The sequence below is a fragment of the Aulonocara stuartgranti genome (genome assembly GCF_965226115.1).
Source record: "Aulonocara stuartgranti genome assembly, chromosome: 2".
NCBI classification, from domain to species: Eukaryota; Metazoa; Chordata; class Actinopteri; order Cichliformes; family Cichlidae; genus Aulonocara; species Aulonocara stuartgranti.
The window spans coordinates 6,262,040-6,279,117 of record NC_138940.1 but is presented as its reverse complement, the minus strand read 5'-3'; the positions used below and the strand labels follow the sequence as shown (position 1 = coordinate 6,279,117).

Below are 17,078 nucleotides of genomic sequence, written 5' to 3'. Positions count from 1 at the left end.
ACTATCCAATGAATGTTCACAATCATAAAGCTTTATTCTAGAATAACACGTATCCTATTCTCTCAATGATGGGAGGGGGAAATACCATTAAACTCAAATGATACTTGAATACTGACGGTTATGTGTAATCTTCATCTTACCGAATGGTGGCAGATCCTTGACTTGCACTTTCTTTCGAGATGGGTAAAGGGCCACAGCGGGGACCTGGAGAGCTTGGTTTCCTTTGGCCAGCTGACCCCTTTGTTGACTCGCAGCTCTGGGCACAACTGGAGAAGTGTCTGGTCGTTTCCCACCTGCATTTTTGGGCACTGAGTAGTGGGAAATAAGTAAGTATTCTGTATAGATATACTTTAAGTTACATTTAATAGGTAATTGTGTTAAAAAGGGCTTAGAAGGAAGAAATTTGCTCTTAAGACTTTTGTATCGATCAAAACTGAGCTGCACGGCTCACAGAGTCTCTCTGACCACTACTCCCCAGTGCAATGACAACAAAGGAGGTTTGGCATCAACAATGAGGAAATTGGCTAAGTAACTCAGATTTTTATTTCATGCCAGTGAGTCCTTGAGGATCTGATTCTGAGCAGTGAAGTATGTGTGAGGGTATGAGTATGTCTCAGGAGAATTGCGCTCAAGCTTCGATCTTTTGTAACTTCATATTTTTCCCTATTAAACTCCCCAAACCCCAAAAACTGAAAGAAAGAAGAAAAACTGCAACAAACTCACATGTGCTAATGGAGGGTTCACACTGTAGGGAGAGTGTCTGAAGACTCTCCTCATTCGTTTCCAGGCTGAGGTTGGACAGGTACTGTTTGACCTTCCTAGCCATCTGGGCATCCTCGTAAAGCTTTTTGGCGTTTAGGAAGGAACTGCGTCGCACCCGCTTCTTGTGCCCACCTGTCTGTGTGACGTCAAGCACGGCGGCGTTGGCGCTACCCTGACTTAGCGACCTGCTTGTGCACATGAACATAGAGAGGAACAGAGACGCACAAACAAGAAGACAAAAAAAAGGTGTGGCTTCAGACTGTAAATGACTTGATTTTGAAGTAAAACTGTATATTTGACACTATGTGGCTACATAGGGAGTGTGGTATTTAAAACTCGAACATGCAGAGACCAGCTTTAGTCATTTCTCCCAACTCCAAAACATTCCAGACATTCCAGACGGCAGAGGGAGAGGTTGAGCGATGACGGCTGCAGTCAAACAACAGGGCAGTAGAAAGAGGGGCTAGTGTAGTGCAGTCATAGTTTACATTTCTGTGGTTTGAGTCAGAGCTGGTAGTAGTAGTAGTAGTGAAAGCATGTTTTTTTGCACATGGTCTCAGCCAAACAGCACCCTGGCAGTCGCCTGTGGTGTTAGTCAATGAGAAGCCACATTTGTTCTCGATGGTGGAAACAAATTTATCACGTTTCAATAAAAATTTTCAAGTAGTACCTTATAACAACAACAAACCACATTTTAGAGATATTATTACGAGACAATCTCACAGCTACAAGGCATGGATGTTGTATTTACGAGATTAAGGTGCTAATCATGAGCTGCAGATGTCAAACTGCTTTCTTTTGTTTTTGAGTGAATGAAATGTAAATCTGCATGTTTCCCATTAAATGTTGGCTGTGCACAATGGTGTCCCATTTGACCACAAGAATGTAAAGCATGTTGCAGAGTATTTCAGTTCCCAGAATCTCTGGCTGTTTGGAGCTTTGATAAGCAGATCGACCATCAAAGACAGGCAAAACTTTAAAACAGAAGCTGCATGCATTATGTTGGGAAACAACATATCAGAAAAAGGTCGCATTTGCTACTTGGAAGCTGGATATAATCCTTTTATTTGTCACGCGTGTGTTTATCTCATGTCGTAAACAGTATTCCAATTATTCCCATTATTTACTGATTCTCAAATAATTCACTATAACCTCATGTTGGCATATGTGACCTTTGTTCCACTGAATATCCATAGGTTAGCGTCAAGCAGAGTTAGAAGGATTTAACTCAAAACGGATTTAACTCAAAAAAGCAGGAAAATCTGCAGGGGAAAAAAAGGGTGCATGGTGCAGAGAGGGCAAAGGTTGTAGGGTCACCAAACTTACCCTAAACTTCTCCATTTCTTCTTCCTAGAGGGTGTGTGCCATGAGCAGAGAAGCATGGAGGGCAAAGGGTGGATGAGTTGAAAGAGAGAGAGGAGACAAAGCTTAGGACAGGAAAGACCACCAAGATCACCAAAGAGAAGCAATTTCACCAACAGACCCACATGAAAGTCAGCAGAAAGGAAATCAAATGGTAACACTCGACTAAGAGGAGACATGATTAGACAAAGAGACTTTCACAGAAGCACTGAGCACATCTTATGCCAACAATGTGTACAAGGAAACAGTTGCTAGACGAAGCAGTTGTCAAAGAGAACAGCTGCTTAAAGGAAAAGCGTGAGGCAGGAATTGGACTCAATCTACGTGAACCGGCTAACCCCACAGAGCTGGTTAGTCAGCGTAGTGCCGGCTGGTCCTACAGGGAGAGTGAAGGGTCCTTAAGAATCTAAAGATCTAACTTTGTTTCCTAAATATCTTACCTTGTTCGGAACATAAGGGCTGGGTCCATGTTGACAGACGCCATGCGACCAACATGGCGAATTTCTTTGGCAATCATCCGCAGCTTTTCAAAGTTCACCAGGCCGTCCACTTTAGAGTCATTGCCTGAAAAAGCCAAAGAAAAAAAAAAGATCAATTACAGAGTTTAAAAACTACAGCAAGTGACAGAGGACTACGGAGATAAATATGGCTAACCGTGAAGCATTTTTACCCCTTGAAACAATTAGATTCTGTTTGTGGTTACTGCATTTATACAGCAAATCAACACAATTTGTTTTGAGATCACTGGTGGTCTGTACATAAAGAAGTTGGTCAGAGAGGTAAACTTAAAGTTATGGATAATTCCATGTATAGCAGATGATAGGAAAGCTAACTGCAATATTTAAAGAACCACACTGAAACCAAGAAGCAGTTACCTACTTATAGTTGGCTTTCACATTGAGAAAAGCTTACATGAAAAACAGCCAGTTGTCCTGTATTTCAATAACAATACACACTTTTTAAGATTAGAAATATATATAGTATATAAATGGGTTGTATGTGTGTGCATGCCTGGGTGTTCGACTTTGCAAAATGGATTGTTATTTAGTTTGCTTTTAAATGATAGGTGATAATGCAAAAGTGTTTGCCTGCAAACCGATAGTAAGAATAGTTTTTTGTTTTGTGTATGATTGAGCGCTAGTGTGCACTGCTCTTGAATCTGATGCAGTGCAGTGGTGATTAAACTCTGTGGGCCTGTGTGCATATTGGCAGTTTTTGAATAGATTTTGAGCTGGAAACTATCAGCAGTATCTGGCAACACTGACTCTTTTCAGAAAAATTGTGCAGAATCTGCAGCTGTGTGTGTTGTGTAGTGTCTAATATAGTAATGTTTACCGAGTGAAAGATCTGAGCTAAACAGATATAAAATAATGTAAAAACACTAGAGTAAATCTGCCACACAGGAACTTTGCAAAAATACTGCCAATCACAAAAAATTGAATCCATAATTATTTTATAAAGTCGGTCGTTTCATTTTGTTTTACCTTCATGTAGAAAGGTGAGGTCCTTCTTGATGACAGGGAACAGGGGGATGATTGGTGGCTGGAGGTTTTGATTGCTGAGGACATTCCTGTACTTGGCCATGTTTCTTGAAGGGTCGAAGAGGTCCTGCAGGTCCCCGAACAGTTTCTCATATTTGCTTGGCAACTTCTCCCATGTGCCTCTTAGTCTGGAGACTGGAGCCAGGTTCAGACCACTATAGGGAAAGCCGTGGCAGTGAATATATAATCAGTACAACAATTTGTACAGACATCACAACACAGAAGAACTTCTCTATATTAATATGACTTAAAAATATGACCCAAAATGTAAAAGAAATCAGTTTATTGCACATTCATTGTCCCACCTGATGATTGCGAACATGGAGCTAAAGTTCTTGCACTCGCGACAGTGCAGGGCTATCTTGATGAAGTGCTTGATGATCTTCATGCGTTTTAGCTGGTTCGGTTCCCGCGTAACCTCAGTGGCCACCCAGAAGGTCTCGTGGTTAATTGCCTCCTCGAAGCGCTTGAGGCTGACAGAGCCGGTCTTTGAGCGCAGCTTAAAAAGGTCATCAATGTATTCGGTGGGCTCGATGGCGCAGAAAAGTTCAAAGGCCCGCATGGAGAGTTGTGTGGCCACCTCCACGGTGCTGAGCTGTAACAAAGAAATCTGTCCTTCTCGAAGGAGGTCCTGGGCATCCTCATCGGAACATAACGTCTCTGTCTCCATGTTGCTCTTTAAGTAGTATCTGATGGAGGAAGATGGATTGCAAAATACTGGTTAAACATTTGCCATTTTTTCTCTCTGTATCTATGAGAATTTTCTGCTCGGACTGTAAAAAGCTTAGGATTTTTTAATGCTGTTGATAAAACAATGAGTTTTAATCCACTGGGATCTTGAAAAGATGAACTGAGGTCAATCACTCCATCCCAATTCATTCTTATTTATCCTTTCTTTAATAAGGATGGTTTCTTGGATTTAAGATGTTTTGTCCTACTTAAACGGCAATAAAAACTATACTGCACATCACCATCCATGTAAAGGAGACAAGCAAGGAATGGTGGAACTGGTCTTTTCAAACCCGTCTTTATTCCTACTCTTTACTTTTGATGTTGCAGTTTGAACATCAAGATAAAGAAGTCATTACCTGCCGCTCAGCTGAATCCTGTCGGCTAGCTTAGAAAGCTGATCCGGTAACCGTCTCTGCTTGATGACGCCCTCAGGTGTGACAGACACCTCGCACAGCGAATAAGCCTCCGGTGCAGCAGTCAGGGCGAACTCCCTGATAGCCTGGGCCACCACTTCTTTAGCGGTTGTGTCCTTCCCGATCATAATATACCTAGACTGCTGGTCCGCCTTGAAGACTCGCAACACCTGGTCTGACATATCTGGGAGAGACAAACAATGGTAATTGTGGTATATGTTACCATCAGTCTCCTGAAATCTGAAGAGCTTGAATCCGATTAAGAAACAGTGATTGATTAACTGATTGACTGTCAAGCTTTATCAAGAGCTTATCACCAATCCCACGCCCGCAAAAGCCAAACCAGCATCTTGCAGATCAGATAAATCTCCATGAGCCCAGAGGAAATATAAAATTGCACTGCTGTTTTACTGAATTAGCTTTGTACTACTATGACTCCAGATTAAGCGACTGCACTCTAACAGATTAATGTCTATAAGTCTGACATAAAGGTTGAAAGCACTGCCAAAGATATGATTTTTCCAGGAGAAGCAGGATCACAAGGAGAGACGATACTTACTCATTATCAATGGGACTGAAAGGATATAAACAACATAATGGACAGAAGTTAATATAAAGACCATATTACTGCATTTTTCTTGTTTATTTTGTGCTATGCGTGAGCAGTGGAGGAACAACTGTTTAGGTAGCTATTTTATTATGCTTAGTCATCTGACGCCATTTGAGTGAGCGGTTCTTTGTTTGTTCCCCACAAATGACATAATGGCAGAGTATTTTTGAACATTCTAAATGTGTTGATGCCACAAACTTCCCGAGCTCCATGTAGTGGTTAAATACACACCAGGCTGGTTGTTGAAGTCGAGGATGCGGTGGTGTGACTGCAGGAGGTCTGGGTTTGACGACGAGAGGTTTCCGCTGACTGGCAGAGCTGGTGGGATCTGTTTGGACTGCTTCATTCCCACTATGCTGTCATCCTGTGATTGGCCCACGCAAACGTCGCTATGGAAACGAGAGGGCGAGCAGAGGGGAGTCTGTTATAGATAGCAGTTCTGCCAACAACAGGCAGAGGGCGATATTTGTGTTTGGAAGAGAAGGAGGATGGAAACACATTTGGCTGTGCAGTCCATATGATGTATTCCATGTTAATTATCCTGGAGTTTCACAGCAGTGAAAGCAAAGGTTATATATGGCTCAGCTAAAAGACGTTTTCAATGGTGCCCTGTGGGAAATGGACACCTGCTCTCATTAGGAACTAAATTTATATGAACAAATACCTTTTCTTTCTTATCTGCGGCATTTCAAAGTAATTCTGATTCAGCCTTGCATTTGATTGGCAGACTGATAAAAAAATGCAGGTGCACGTTGCATAATCGTTCAGAGCAACATGTCAAAGTGTCAGGAAAAATCAGAAACTAAGTTTCTGCATCTAATCAGCTCCAATCAAGAGGCTTTGATTTCCTATTGATATTAAAATCACAGAGTTCAGAGTCTACTGAATATAAATGCTGCACAGAGTCCTAAATATTTATTTCTCACTGAAATCTAGACATGCAAAGCTGCTTTTATTGGTAATTAAGTCGTGACAGTTAAAAGTAATGAGGTCTTCTTACTTGTATGGTTTAGGGGGCAGGATGCTGGTGAGCGTCTTATCAAAGATTTTCTTCAGCTTGTTGCGTCCTCCCACTGTGTTGGTCTTTGCTTTCTTGCTGACCTTTTCCAGACTCATCACCTGCTCCACATCCACCGCCAGGTCGGGGATCGAGTAGCGACTGGCCTTCTTAATGTCCCCAATCTTTGGAAGGTGGGGTGCCCCATTCTTTCGATCATGTTCCTCCTCACAATCCAAATCATGGTCGTGTTCTGGCCTTGTTAGCAGCTCTTTAAACACTAGACAGGTGTTAATGTAAAAGGAAAGAAAAGGGTCATTAAAGACACTGTAGTATTCCTACATCTACTCTCAGATCTTAACCTTTTTATTAGTTTATCCACATGCTTTTTGTTCAGTAATAAGCTTTAACATTTGGACAAGTCAACAAAAACAAGTGATTGCTGTTGACATAACTATAACTCTCTCTCTAATCGTCATAGGATCACCAGTGATTTGGTGGATGTTGACAAGATATCATAACTTATAATATGCTTTACCTAAAAGGTTTGTCTTCACAGTTATGGACAAATGGGTGTTGTTCTTCAGAATCTCATTAGCTTTGCTGAGCTGGACATTCTCAAAATTCTGTCCATTGACCTCCAAGATCTGCAGGAAAGACGAAGAAAGCCATGAGCACAATTTTAAGCAACTTAAAGGGTTATACATCTGATCGAGAACAGACTGAGGAAAAACAATAGAGCTGATGATGTCAATAGCGTCCTCTTTTTCTAACCCATAAAGAAACACAAAAATTATGTTGTGGCTCCAAAACTGGGACCTTGACATTTTGCTCCTTGTTAGAAAAAGAATCATGTCTAAATTAGCACGTTATGCATAATTATTAAAAATCCAACCTCCTGCTGTGTTTGATGATCATATCTGGCCCATGGATTTAAAACACAAGAACATAATTTGACCACAGAGTGCCTTTTAAATTCTGACAGAACTCCAGCACAGGAAGTACTAAAACTCATCTGTTATCACCACATCAGGCCAATTTGCAGGCCGCGTTATATCACTGCAAATATTAATCTCTGAACTATGCAGTTTAACTAGATAATAAAGAGGCCCTAAACTCCCAAGCTCATGCATGTTCTACAGGATATAAATATCATCAACATATGGTTTTGACATTAATAGGACTCTTCCTTTTCATTTCCAAATAGCCCCGTCTTTGTCTTCATAACCTGACCATTGTATAGGTGCCGGATATTTGCATTTAAATGCGATCATCTAACTGAGCTGCCACTTCCTCTTTGGCAGAAGAGGAAGTCGCCTTTAACCGTAATGGACACACAGGCCATCATCTGCTCTTGTGAGGCCAGTAAATGCTTACTTTTTCAAAGTCAAACTACTCTTTTAGGATCAGGAGTGATTAGCGAGTTCACTACTGAGAAGATGATAAAAACCAATAAGATTAATACTAAAGCTCTGAAAGAGCAGGTACTGGGTGAATGATGACATTAACTACAGCTGTATAAAAAAGAAAGTATGAAGAATATATGAGAGAGAGAATGTTTCCTTATGGATGTCAGTTTCTCTGCTTCCTTTTGAGGAAACAGCTGCAGGGGATGTTTCCTTAAGAGGGCTTAACTCGCATCCAGACGCTCTCAAGATGGTTTCAAGGATTAAGGGACTTTGCTTAAAGACCTAAGGACTGCAGAGTGTGAAAATAGTTGAGCAGTCAAGTTGTGAGGAAAAAAAGCCAACACAGGGTGCCCAGAGCTACTGGCAAGTTCAATTTGAGACTTTCAGAAGAGGCCTTTTAATGCTAGTTAGAGCAAAATGTAAAACCAATTTCACAACAAAAATTTACTTAAACAGGAAAATTGAAGTGTTAGTCTGCACAGCTGTAGCCTACAGAGAAAAAGTGTTCTGCAGCTAAATGAGCTTTGAATAAAAACGGCACTACCAGGAAATGTTCTGCTCAAAATTTAAAGTGTATGATGTTGGTGACGTTAGAAGAGGGAGAGAACCAACTCACTTGATCTCCACGCTTAAGGCCAGCTTCTGCTGCTTTGCTTCCAGGCTCCACAGCATCGATGAAGATGCGGAAACCTTTCTCCTGACCTCCGAGAAGGCTGAATGCCAGTGGAGAGTCCCTGGATGGCTTGGTTAGTGTCACCAGCCGTGGCTTGGCTTTAGCAGCACATGCTATGTTTAACAGTCTTAGGTGCCCACACATTTTCTTAAAGAAACACAATGAGGAAAATGAATTAGAAATCTGAATTAAACATTTTTTCCACATTTCTTTATATTTTACACTTACTTCTTTTTCCAGATTGTTTTCAAACTCTTCCAGAAAGCGAGTCATGGCAGGGTCACCTTCAAAGTCATTGAAGTGATTGTTTACCCACAGCAAGACTACCCGTGTAACCTGGAGAGATCACATGATCGACATGCACACACTCAGTCATGTCCAAAGATTTCATGAGGAATGAGTGTAGAACTGTTTGTACTCTAAACCTACTGACAACTAATTAAATACAAGTTCAAAAGTCAAGTATGTCTGAGGATTTTATGTATGTGAATCCAACATGTCTGAAGAACATTCAAGTCTTTCAGAATTCTGTGAAACAAGATAAATTTACACCACGTCTGTGAGTAAATGGACAAAGTCTAGCTGCCTAAAGTGTATCTGAACAGATATACCAGAGTCCTGCTGATCATACCTTGTCCCTGAGACTTGGGTCGTGGAACCACTCCAGGAGCTTCTTGCCCACGACCATGGGGCTTGAGAGGAAGGTCCTGTAGGTCAACAGGAAGTCCTCGATGTATGTAGGGTCCACCACTGAGTGCTCCTCTACGAGGTGCATGGTGAGACGCTCCGGTGTGCCCTGATGTTTAACAGAAAGACATTACAAGTGAGTGGCAGATCCTTAAGATGACTGCAACTGCAACTGAAATGCTAGCCTGCTTTACTCTATATGGAACCATGTACTAGATGGAACTCCTGCTTTATTAAAAAGCCTTAAAACTAGCATCAAGTACATACGGCTCACTGGGTTTACTGAGATCATAAATCAAGTGTGAAATAAGGCCATCATCTAATGGACTTCTTTTTTTGAGATTATGGGGTTTAAAGAAGCGTAGATTAATTGATTTTTAATGGTTACCTTGATGACAATGTGCCCTTTCCTGGTGCCGGTGCGGTCGAGTTCACGGTGTTCCTTCACCATAACAATTTCTCCTTCCTCCTCAACCTTCTGCATGTTCTTCTCCACCTGGTTGAGGATGCAGCAGTAGTCCTGCTGGGCTATACACACAAACTGGACACAACAGAGAAACTCAAATTAGTGGGTGACTGAAAGAAACTTGTAAATTTACATTAATTATATATGCTTAATAGTATTCAAACACAATAACTGGAAGATAAAGTGTTAAAGTAATATAACCTATAACATCTGATGGCATAGCAACCAAATGAATATATAAAAATAAGATAATGGGAACAATTTTTTACACCCCAGCCACCAACTTTAGCTCAGAGTTAGAAGAAAACCTTATGATCTTCCTCTTTTCATGAGCTGGCCTATTTTCTTTCATAATAGCTGCTCCGCACATTTAAAAGGATGCTATTGCCTGCAGCAACTTTAGGTGTCACGAGTGCAAACACTTTCAGCACAAGTGGGTCACAGTGGGATTTAAAAACTGAACATGGCAGGGTTTGTACCCATGTTTGTCACATGGAAATGATGCAGAAGAAACTGACCTGTAAACCCAGGCAATACATTTGACCAACACCTAGAGCAGGAGTACTTAAAGTGAGGCTCTTACCTGGCAGTCGTCTACTTTGGTCTTCATGACACCTTTCATGTATTCTTTCTCCATGGTTGGTGACACCCCAAAACTATTTCCCATGCACAGGATTTCTGTCCGGCTGTCAGGGTACGTCACCTCCACCGAACCGTTCAGGATCACCGACCATGAGTCCAGCTGGAGCCATAAAAACAATCACAGAGGTCAGATCAAAAATAAATAAATAAAAAAGAAAGAAAGAACACAAAACTAATACACTAACAGCTTCACACATCAGATTAACTTCAGTATAGTAACATTCCCAACAGCTGGTGTCCTTTAATGAGTCAAAGTTATTTATCAAAAAGAACCATATGTAGCGACTACAAGGGGACTGTTGCACTAACAGATGGTTTCTTATTTTCCTCAGAGGAATACAGCAAAAGCAAGAGGCTGTTGGTGCTGCCCAGGAAAAAAAACAAGACTTAAGTAAGAAAAAAGGAGTTTCAAAGTATTATTAGTAGGGGCACATTTAGGTTTAATAACAATAATAAGAGTATTTTCAGGATTTTCTGAAAAGCTGCCATTGTGGTTTCCTTAACCCTGACAGCAACAATGCACTCAATGAACCTTAAATTATTTATGACTGGACATTTACTAATGTGGCTAGCCTTAAAGGCATCCTATTGTATGGCTGTATTACATCGAAAGAAGCAAACTGCCACTGAAACAGCGTCCTGAACAGAGAGATGAAACAACTGAGGCCTGCTTTGGACGCCTAAAGGATCCTAGAAAGACCCGTCGATAAGCAATGCCCACTATTCAAGTTTAATAGAGCAGAAAAAATATCAAATGGACGAAGAAAGATTCATTGGTGTGAAGAGGTGAGACTAAGGTTCAGTACCCACACACATGCACGCACGCACACATATATGAATTAAATTTAACAATCACAAGACAGGATTTACGTGTGCATGAGTATGCACCAACACACACCTCTTCTCCATCATTGAGAACGATGGTGCCGGCGCGTTCGACCACAGCGAAAACCATGACAGCGCAGAGTTCCCTCCTCACTGACATGGTCATGTTGGCAAATGCTGGCAGTTGATGCATGAACTCCAGTAATTGCTCTGCGAGAGGAACAAAGGAGAGACAGCAGAGGAGTTTAGGAAAGGCATCAAAGAGACACTTGGAGGAGAGAAAGAGGGCGGGCAGCGTAGCGTGCACCTGGCAGGTCTGCACTGCCCTCAATCCAGCATCAAAATGGATCATCACCACAATTATATCAAGCCAACGGAGAAATCATTATGTGGACAAGACAAAGCCAAATATCAATTCTATTGATAAAAACTTTAAGGCAAGCGAGGAAAACTGCTGACAATTCACTCAATGACCTCTGTGCGACTTAAGGGAGTTATTGAAGACAATGAACCAGAAGTGAAATCATAGTGGGTGTGCTGTCAGGGAGGATCAGGCTTACAGCCAACTGTCCTCACACATCTCCATCCAGCCATGAACAGACATGTACATCCTTCACAATGTGCTTTTAACAGATCTTTATGTGAATATTTTATTGTTATCATAAAGTAATCAATTAAATTTGTCCCCGTCTTCTAATATTCAATGTTTTCAACCTTTACATTTGCAGAGGTTTTAATTAACTTAAATAGTTTTGTGGTTCTTACAATATAACCCAGCAGAAACCCCCCCACATCTATATGCATAAACAAAAACAGGTTCCAAATGTCATATGATGGCTAGTATGACTGGCATTATGAAACAACAGATGAAAGAGGATGTAATATAGAATCATGTGGGAGAAAACCAAAAAGAAAACATTTTCCCATGACTCCATGCAGGCCTGTGAAAAACTAAGCACACCCCATGAGTCAGTAGCTTGTAGAACTGCTTTCAGCAGCAGTAACTTGAAGTCATCCTTTTCTGCAGGACTACCAGTCTCTCAAGACATTGTGGAGGAATTTTGGCCCACTCTTCTTTACAACATTTCTTTAGTTCATCGAGGTTTGTTGGCTTCTGTTTATGCACAGCTCTTGTAGCCTAACCTAAGATGTGCTGCCATGCTTTTGTTGCAACGAGAGGTTTTCCCCTCGTAACAAACAATCCATACTTGTTAAGTCTTTTTGTATTTTTACTATCACAAACTTTAGTTTTCTTATGTTAACTGTGGCCTGTATAGTCTGAGATGCAGTGCTTGGGATTCATTTATAATTCTTCAAAGTTTCACTTGGCACATTCTGACCTTCGGGTGGATTTGCAGAGACGTTCATTCCTTGGAAAATTGTGTTGACACACACCTGAGTCCTCCAGACCACCAAACGACCTAAATTTCTGCTTTTCCAGAGGTGCTCACACTTGCTGATGATCAGTCAATCAAGTGCCTCTGATTAGCAGCACCTGGCTGCTAATTACACCCCCGCCTTTTTTTCCTGGACTCTATACAGATCTTTGAAAAATTTTCTCACTACTGTAGACCAAAAACTCTAAATTTCATGATGACGATTGGAAAACAATGAATTCTGAATTTGGTGCAAATGTATAGTTTCTCATTATTGAATATGTGATTGGATGCAAGTGCTAGATGCCCATGCTAGGTTTAATACAAGGTGCAGGACTTTCTGCAGCACACCTACACTGATGCTCACAGAAAGAAAACACACCTCTATACGCCATCTACCAACCAGCAGCAGTGTGGTGTACTGGTTGACCTGGGCTTGGCATGGCAACAGCGTCGTGTGAGAAGCTGCGGAAGCACTAAAAGTTTAATGCGCAGGGAGAGGTGAGGCGAGAGGATGTGCCAGCGTGACCTAGAAAAGCCTGCTGGCAAGGGGAGGGGGTACAGCAGGGAGATAAGTGAAGTGGGGGAGGGGTTGGCACTTGTTCTTACTCTCTCGCAGTCCACAAATGTATCATCCTCCCCAAGTCCACATCTGCCGCTAAGCTGAGTGTGCACACTTTTTTTTTTTTTAAACAATGCCTATCATTTTCATTTGAGAAGAATCGTAGCCTTAAGAGTTATGATACTGCAAGCCTGATGGGGCTTTGAGAATTACTCGAAAGCCTCGATCATGAGAGAAGCACAGACTTGAGATAAATGTAAATTTATGGCGACGATTTAAATAAGAAAGCAGGGAGTGGCTTTTTATAAAGCATAAATTAATGTAAAAATGGGACAATGGGGCTTCTGTTTAAATTGGTATTTTTCACACCATTCTCTAAAGATGTCTTCAAATATAGAACTCTCAGGCATGCACAAGAATAGGCAGGATATTTTTTTCACAATGAACACTGCACGGTTGAATATTTACACTAGTGCTATTGATCAGAATAGTCATGAAGAGCCAAGTAAATTCAATCCCTAGTTGGGTGCTCACCTATGTCATCATCGGTCCTGTCCATGGGGTCCTTCTCCAGACAGTCCCGCACAATGTCCCGGCTCATGAGGGGGTCGGACGCTCGCTCGATGTCCTCTTCATCGTCGTCCTCCTCAGAGTCCACAGCGGTCTCTGGCAGGCCACTCAGGTCCATGTCACCTGGTTCGTTTTCTGTGGCCTAGAAAGAAACAACAGGTAAGCCATGAGTCAATGATAAACACGAGCAGGGACTCTGCGGCTCGGTGCAACATCAGCAATCCCGCCACCACAAGGCCAAACGCGTTCATCTATCCAGCTCCTTGTTCGAGTTCGAGAGTCTACTAGCGACACACTGAATGACCAACCTCCATGCTCGTTACAGGGAAAGCTTTGAATTATCAGATAAAAGCTTGAAAAATAAATCCCCACCCATGTCAGCTGTCCAAACGGGGACAGAGTAAACACATTGTAAACAGCCAGTGAAATATTTTTTCATTTTAAGCAGCACATTCAACACACACACACACACACACGTCATTTTACAGTAAGAAAAAAAAATCAGCTGTGACACAAAAAACAAATTCCTTTGTGCACATTTGACCCATTTCTTGAAACTGATAAGAGGTAATCAGTACAGTAGCAGAAAGACAGGCGTCAACACTGCATACAAAACAGTCTGCTATGCATAGTAACAAGCTAATTAACTCTCAACTTTCCTCCCCTCTTTTCTCCCCCACAGCAAACGCCACAGCCTGCCTCGCAGCCAGATCCTGTTCTTTGAAAGCAGAAGATGAAATATGTGCGAAGCCGTGAAAATGAACTAAGATGAGAAGCAAGCGTAATGCAATTACTTGTGCCTGAGCGATACCAGCGGAGTTCATCTGCCATCATCAAAGAAAGTATTTCTATAAATGACAGAGGGGCCAGATTGCCTGGTTCACACTCACACAACATGAAAACCATTTAAAGAGCAAGTCAAAGCAGTCACAAAAAAGGCAACACAACATCGGCTCTGCTACCTCCCAACAGTGAACCCTCTTACCCAAATACGGTTCTCAATCTCAAACCTCTTAACAGAAAGAGAAGAATAGGTTGCCTTTGCAAACTGTCCGCAAAATCCCAGAGATAGACGCATCTTCATCTCCCAGACTGTCAGTCTGCTTCTAATTTTTTAATGCTCAGTCTCCCTGTGCTTGGTCTCTCTCAGAAACCCTATGTCATTTCTCCTCAAACGCCATGTGCAAAGGGGCTCTTTAATGATTCAGTGTCTGAATGGCCGTTTGGGCATCACTGGTCCACACCCTGGTGGGTGGAGCCTGCAAACACGATGAAAGTGAAGAGTCACAGATTAGGTATGGAGCAGAACACAGTACAGAGGAAAACTTCTTGCATAAAACTACAGAGGATCATGTGACCAGTGTACTTTAAAAACACTAGACTGGTTCACAACACTTAACAACCCACATAATACAGCATTAGAAACTCAAGGTTATATACAACAATCAGTTCATAGCCAGCTGTCAAACGTGTGTATGCTTTCATATTGCATTTAAATACAGAGGGCCCGGCTGCCTTTGTGCTCATGCACGGCCCTTTTTTCATGCCATGCATGTATCAGAAATCCATAGATGTGCAGAACGCATTAAGAATCAGTGGGCAAGTCAGGTGTTGTTAATATTTCATTAGGGCTATTCTTGGATCAATGCTTTCAAAGTCCTTCTGAAGGACCAATTTCATGATTTATTCAGATACAAACAGTGCGCCATGTTGGCAGTGACGTGGGAATTACGTGGCGATAGCAGTGGAATAGCCTGGTGGTTCGACTAGTCAGTACTCCATCCAGAATCTAGACTCCAGTATGCTCAGCAAAAATGTGTACAGTAAAAATAATGTTTAACACAAGCATATTTCACCAACATCAACTTCACATGATCTCAAGTGTAAATTATGAAGTATCCTCTGATCCATTTATTCAACACCAGCCCCAGTGAGCACTGCAAACATTCCTTGTTTCTGATGTTCTGCACATTTAAAATGTTTTTTATTCTGAAACATGCAGGGTGTAACTTTATCTAATAATAAAAAAGCAATGTTGCATAAACCAACAGTCTTAGAAATCATGCTGTGCAGTCATTGTTAGAATTTCAATGTTTTCTGTCCACATTAAAGGCATGTCTGCATGGTGTTCATTTTCTAAAAGTTTGTGATAAAAATGAGGAGATTCTTGTAGACTGGATAGCAAAAAAAGCCCAACAACTGCTTTATATAACAATTTCCACTTAAGCCAGGAAATGATTAGGAGAAGATAGAGAGCATAGAGTGCTCAAGAACTTCAACAGAAGCAGACAAAAAGAAAAATCCAAAAGCTTCAAAACCACAGCTTCCCAAATCACAATCTGATGGAGCATCCATAGAATGTGTCTGTTCAAGCCTGATTGACAGACATCCCAGAAATTCAGAAGTGAGTAATCTCATGATTATCCTCTTGATTGACTGATTGATTAAACCTTCTGCTTGTAAAGTGCCAGAAAATACAAGTTTCTTAAGCCAAAAGAGACAGGTTCAAATAGCCTAATGTGTCCAACTAACAGTCCAAATATAACAGTGAAATACAGAATAGAGCCAAACTTTGACTCGAAGGTATCTGAAGCATTTTGATTGCTGAAACGGTTAAAACAGAGGAAGCACGTATGAAGCATATAAGAGGTTCGTCATCGAAGCTAAGGAATTTAAATACAGTATTCTGAGCCAAAGTTACAAATAGCAGAGTAGAAGTTAAACCAAACATTATAGAGGCTGAATAAAAAAAACAAAACAAGAGAAAACAGAACAGTGTCTGTGATTCAGTGAGAGGAGAAAGAGACTGAGAGGAAAAAAAAAAATCAAGAGGCCGCCACAGAGCTGCTAGCAGATGGTGCTAAGACCAGGATCACAGACTGGGGACAGTAGAGCCTGTTCAACCTGCCCCAGCCAGCCACAGCATGGTCAAAACATATACACATACACACACAGAGCTCCACAATAACACACCCCTCATATGCAATTAGACTGTTTGTATTGAGCATACTGAATGAGTGCCCTGATGCACACCAACCACAGTCAGTCGAAGCAAACAGCACAGCCACAATCCTGCTTACAAACATAACACACATTTACAGACACACAGCAGGTGACAGAATTAGGAGCCAATGGGGTGGGTGTACTATGCTAAGCGGATTAGTTGCAGAGTTTGGGGCACGTCCACAATCAGTTGAGTGCACATACTTGAATTGGGTTTTAAGGGTTCAAATGTTTAACTTTGATTATGTTTTCATAACTACCCAGCAGAATTGAAAAGGCTTGGTGAGGGTGGGTGGATGGGGGTTGGATTGCAAGCAAACCAAACACTTTTGGTGCAGATCTTTATAACGTTATTTATAAACTGCTAAATTAAGCATTGGCCTTGATGAAGGATGGGTTGAGGGAGCCCATCCTTCATCAAGTTACACATATCTCAACACAACTAAAC

The 17,078-nt window shown here is 41.5% G+C and overlaps 1 protein-coding gene across 5 annotated transcripts in view; it reads right to left on the bottom strand.

Moving 5' to 3' along the window:
* rapgef2b (Rap guanine nucleotide exchange factor 2b) overlaps positions 1-17,078 on the bottom strand; it is a 113,086-nt gene that overhangs the window by 7,518 nt on the left and 88,490 nt on the right. For all 5 annotated transcript variants that reach the window (XM_082505885.1, XM_082505882.1, XM_082505886.1 and 2 more), the window contains 17 exons: positions 13,592-13,769; positions 11,193-11,329; positions 10,236-10,394; positions 9,575-9,727; positions 9,131-9,295; positions 8,728-8,835; positions 8,443-8,646; positions 6,956-7,064; positions 6,421-6,697; positions 5,652-5,809; positions 4,754-4,994; positions 3,971-4,354; positions 3,609-3,820; positions 2,565-2,688; positions 2,089-2,112; positions 724-947; positions 141-308 (listed from right to left, as the gene is read on the bottom strand). In XM_082505885.1, coding sequence (XP_082362011.1) covers positions 141-308; positions 724-947; positions 2,089-2,112; positions 2,565-2,688; positions 3,609-3,820; positions 3,971-4,354; positions 4,754-4,994; positions 5,652-5,809; positions 6,421-6,697; positions 6,956-7,064; positions 8,443-8,646; positions 8,728-8,835; positions 9,131-9,295; positions 9,575-9,727; positions 10,236-10,394; positions 11,193-11,329; positions 13,592-13,769 — 3,025 coding nt within the window. The remainder of the gene's footprint in view (positions 1-140; positions 309-723; positions 948-2,088; positions 2,113-2,564; positions 2,689-3,608; positions 3,821-3,970; positions 4,355-4,753; positions 4,995-5,651; positions 5,810-6,420; positions 6,698-6,955; positions 7,065-8,442; positions 8,647-8,727; positions 8,836-9,130; positions 9,296-9,574; positions 9,728-10,235; positions 10,395-11,192; positions 11,330-13,591; positions 13,770-17,078) is intronic.